Below are 3,128 nucleotides of genomic sequence, written 5' to 3'. Positions count from 1 at the left end.
ACCTGAGCTGGAGGGGGAAACGGAATCACACTTGTGGAGTAGCAACGTGACTGATTCTCTTCAGACATCGGGGGAAGTACAGGACCGTGAGTCTCTAGTTCTCATAGGTAAGACGATCGATTTGGATAAGTCCAATTGAACACCATCGCAGAGTGTCTTGAATCAACCAGCAAAATGATCTAAGCTATTTTTCAGTCAAATATAATGTCTATGCATGTCTACATTTGTGTTGGTGTACCTTCTACAGGTCCAGGCGGCACCTGGAGAGGTGAAATACTGTTCCAAACAGCTGGCATAGCTCTACACTCCTTCACACCACAATCGCAATGTTACGCAGGACGTTCATCATGAATGCTTTCAAGCTGCACAGCCGGACGCCGGGGAGACGACTACTGGGTTCATCTAGCGCAGAAAGCAAGACGAACGTGAAGATGGAGGAGTCTACGGAGGAGTATGCATCCGTGGAGCGACTGATCCCACGATCACGGGTCCCCGCCCCTCCGAAACACCACGGCCCTTCCCCGTCCGGTTGGGTCCCTCCGTCCGAGTCACCTCCAGACCTGCCTTACGTGATCCGTCGCTCTCGGATGCACAACATTCCCGTCTACACCGACGTCACCAACGGCAGCCGCAAGACGACCCTCGTGCGGAAGGTGGAAGGGGACATATGGGCCCTGGAGAAGGACATCAAGGAGTACTTGGAAGAAGTCACCGGCAGAGATTTACCGACGCAAGTCAACGAGGTGACCATGACTGTACGCGTCAAGGGCCATTTCGATGCAGAGTTGAAGGCCTGGCTATCGAAAAAGGGATTTTGATGATGATTTGTGGAGGAACCGATCCAGTTGTACAGTTCTTCTGATAGAACAGATGGCCTACTAAACAAATACAAAATTATACCAGCATATAGGAAGAACAAAAATTTGAAAGATTACCTTGTACACAGCAAACTAAAAGAGACAGACAGACCGATACGCAAGAAACCTGATTACTTCAAACCTAAACAACAGGTGAAAAATATAACCACAAATAGAATGGTGGGAATAAAACACTAGTAACTGTGTTTATCTAATTACATGTAACAAGTGCAACCTACAATATGTGTGTGAAACTAGAAACACAATAGCAGATAGACTAAACCAACATAGATAATAATATAAATAATGCAAAAGAAACAACATTACTAATTGTACAGCATTTCATGATACATGAATTAGTGCCTTGGAAGTTTGTGGATTAGAATCAAATCAAACCTGGACAGACTTGAAACGCATTAAACACCACATTTCCACAAGGCCTGAACAATACAAATATTAACTAGAAAGGTCGCAATTTAAAAAAATTGCAAAGTGTGGTTGCCACAGTCGCTTACATATGCCCCTCCCACTAATGTTGCTAGCCAATTACAATGTCACGTCACCCCTGTGATCATGCGTAAGTAATTCGGCCCCTCCTACTAACTTCGGACGACGATTACGGCCGAACGATACGCACTATCAAAATTCCGCCGATCGAGTTTTCATCGGAAAGGTCCGGAGATCATGTGTACAGATTTATGTGAGATTTGGACAAAATCTGTAGGAGGAAAAGCAAAAAGTGTGTTTTGGAGAAAATTCAAAAAGGCGGAAAATGTATCATGACGCAAATGGGCGTGGCCTATATGGGGAGATGCGTCATGACCCAAGAAATCCAGAGACAAATAATTTTGATTTTACGACCTACGGTTCAAGAGTTATACGCCAAAGCGTAAAGTGGGCTGTTATAGCGCCACCATGAGGCCGACCGATAACATAAGTTAATTCATTTTAGTAATTATTATGAACATACCCTCCAAGTTTTATGACTCTAGTGCTTACAGTCTCCGAGGAAAAAATACTTGAATGTGATTTTTCGCATTTTCCCATTCAAGTCAATGGGGAAATTTAATTCACTAATGAATTAATATCAATTAAACTATAGAACATTTCTCTTAACAAAATACAAGCACACCATTCCCGATGAAGCCGGTCAATTTGAGATATGGCTCAAGTGCGTACAGTCAAAACTGTAGTAGTCTGAAGTTTAGGGTTACTCTAGAAATAAGTGTTACAAGTACTATAGTATGGTTGCCCTTTGGGCAACCACACTAATTAAAATGGAAAACAGTGGAGGAACTAAATCAACCTTTAAAAAGCCATTGAACCTCCAAATTGCTCTCAATTACAGGAGATAGATACTCAAGGGCAATAGAATAAACACAAAGAGCCATTCAGATTCAAAATCAGACCATCACTGCCGATGGCCTGATATTGACACTAATGGGCTTGACACCAATGGGTGTAGGTACTAGGTAGACATGCTTAATCCCCTCAAACGTAATCACACTTTAAGCATTTGACTAGATTAAGCCAGACTCAATCTAAATGTAAGATTTAGAAACTTTTAGTCATTCTTGTAAAACATAATTGCCCAGACTCTTCTTCAACAAAGATGGCGAAAGCAAACATTCTTTGTTCTGTACTTACACATACAATTGTATGGTACAAAACACTGAAGTCCTTAAACCAGAAAACTAACCTCACAGGAAGCCACGTGTGATTTGTAACCCGCATAACGGGTGATTTATAACCCGCATACCGGGTGATTTGTAACCCGCAGCACGGGTGATTTGTATGGACTAACGGGAGGTGTGACTTGAGCGCAGTCCCCGAGAAAACCATGACATAATGTTCCTCATGGTGAGGAACCCGGCAGCTACAACTGTATTTGGTATTTTGGTGGATCTGTCCACAGACCCCCATCCCATCTGAAACTGCTTTATGCCAGGAACCCGCATACAAGATTTGTGTATTTAAAATATCTCCAAACATATTCCAAATATGTATGATACTGTATGTCTAGAGGGAAGTCGGTCAGATTGGCGGTTGTCCAAATCGAAGTGAGTCAATGGATCTCCACATATGGAGATCTCTGCAGTCCCTGTGTGAACCGCCAGAGCGACAGCGGTCTAGTACTATGACGTCATAAGGACGACATCGGGCATCTCCATATGCGGGCATACGAGGGACACGGAGGCTTGTAAAAGCCCCCTGTGGTCGGCCACCATAGTTGGTCGAAGAGTGCGTGGAGAGGCGGAGTCCCTCCCTCCA

At 43.7% G+C, this 3,128-nt stretch overlaps 1 protein-coding gene across 1 annotated transcript; it reads left to right on the top strand.

Moving 5' to 3' along the window:
• Positions 1 to 326: 326 nt before the first annotated feature.
• On the top strand, positions 327 to 818 carry LOC306926341 (large ribosomal subunit protein mL49-like; the record flags this gene model as incomplete). Its single annotated transcript, XM_079505605.1, has 1 exon — positions 327 to 818. One exon carries the CDS (start codon positions 327 to 329, stop codon positions 816 to 818), a length of 492 nt encoding a protein of 163 aa, XP_079361731.1.
• Positions 819 to 3,128: the final 2,310 nt, after the last annotated feature.

The sequence above is a fragment of the Electrona antarctica genome (genome assembly GCF_951216825.1).
Source record: "Electrona antarctica genome assembly, chromosome: 7".
In the NCBI taxonomy this organism is placed as follows: Eukaryota; Metazoa; Chordata; class Actinopteri; order Myctophiformes; family Myctophidae; genus Electrona; species Electrona antarctica.
Note: the sequence above shows the minus strand (reverse complement) of the source record. Positions and strands in the feature narration are given on the sequence as shown.